Source organism: Cariama cristata, unplaced genomic scaffold (assembly GCF_000690535.1).
Source record: "Cariama cristata isolate BGI_N322 unplaced genomic scaffold, ASM69053v1 scaffold9602, whole genome shotgun sequence".
NCBI lineage: Eukaryota > Metazoa > Chordata > Aves > Cariamiformes > Cariamidae > Cariama > Cariama cristata.
Window position 1 is genome coordinate 14,186 of NW_009605483.1, and position 941 is coordinate 15,126.

The 941-nt window shown below is 40.1% G+C and overlaps 1 protein-coding gene across 1 annotated transcript in view; it reads right to left on the bottom strand.

Annotated features, from left to right (window-relative positions):
* Positions 1-443, bottom strand: part of BEND6 (BEN domain containing 6) — a 9,256-nt gene extending 8,813 nt beyond the window's left edge. The window contains exon 1 of the mRNA XM_009695973.1: positions 324-443. Coding sequence (XP_009694275.1) covers positions 324-443 — 120 coding nt within the window. The remainder of the gene's footprint in view (positions 1-323) is intronic.
* Between the last annotated feature and the right edge of the window lie 498 nt (positions 444-941).

The following is a 941-nucleotide window of genomic DNA, read 5'->3' on the forward strand; positions in this document are numbered from 1 at the left end:
TGCAGATCTCAGCACAATGCAAAGCTCAGAAAACCTGGTCCCTTCCCTTTCTTATGCAGTAGTCAGATTTCTGTCTTATGGGAGAAAATGTAATGGAGCTACAGAGCATCCAAGTCTTGAGTAACACTTTAAATAGCAAAGGACAAAATCTACCGGCCTAACTAATTACTCTGACAGGTTATTGTGCTGAGGTACCATGTGAAGGCTGCCTGTATTCCTACCCTGACTATACGTATTTTGTGTATTGTATTGTGAAGAAACAAGAGGTACTGTCTATTTCATTCCATTATGGGCCTACCAATATCAGGCACATAGAAACTCACCTGTTCTTTATCCAGGTCACTGTCCTCACTTTCTGAGAATATCATTTCTATCCTCTTCCTTTTGCCTTTTCCAAGGACTTGTATTTTTGTAATTTCAGCCGCTCCTAATATCTTTTGCATCATTTCCACCAGCTCTTGGGGATCATCTGAAGTGATGGAAAAAAAACCCCAAAGCACAGAAAATCAGGTAGCAATACTTTGCAATTGGATTAAAATTTCGTATCAGACAAATGCTCTGGAACTGCACTCACCACTCATGTACACAACTTTCACCAGGTGCTTTTCTGTCTTTCTTTCTCCCACAGGCCAGTTTACTAGCACATGCTCATTTGGTTTCAGAAGTCTTTCTAGTTCATTGTCATCAGTGGGAAGGTCCTGTATCCACGACGTCTCTCCAATTTGCAGTGAATTATCATTTACAAAATCAAACAGTGTGAATTTTTTCATTGTTAAGTGGTTTTCTTGTCACACAGACACTGCCTGCAGGACGTCATAGGAAAAATAGCTGTTACCGTGTCATGCCACAGGAATGTTATAAGAATACTTTGGAAAGCCTCTAACAACCCTCCTATTCCTGGATATTGGTAATTACCTTGTATGAATATATCCTGGATAAGG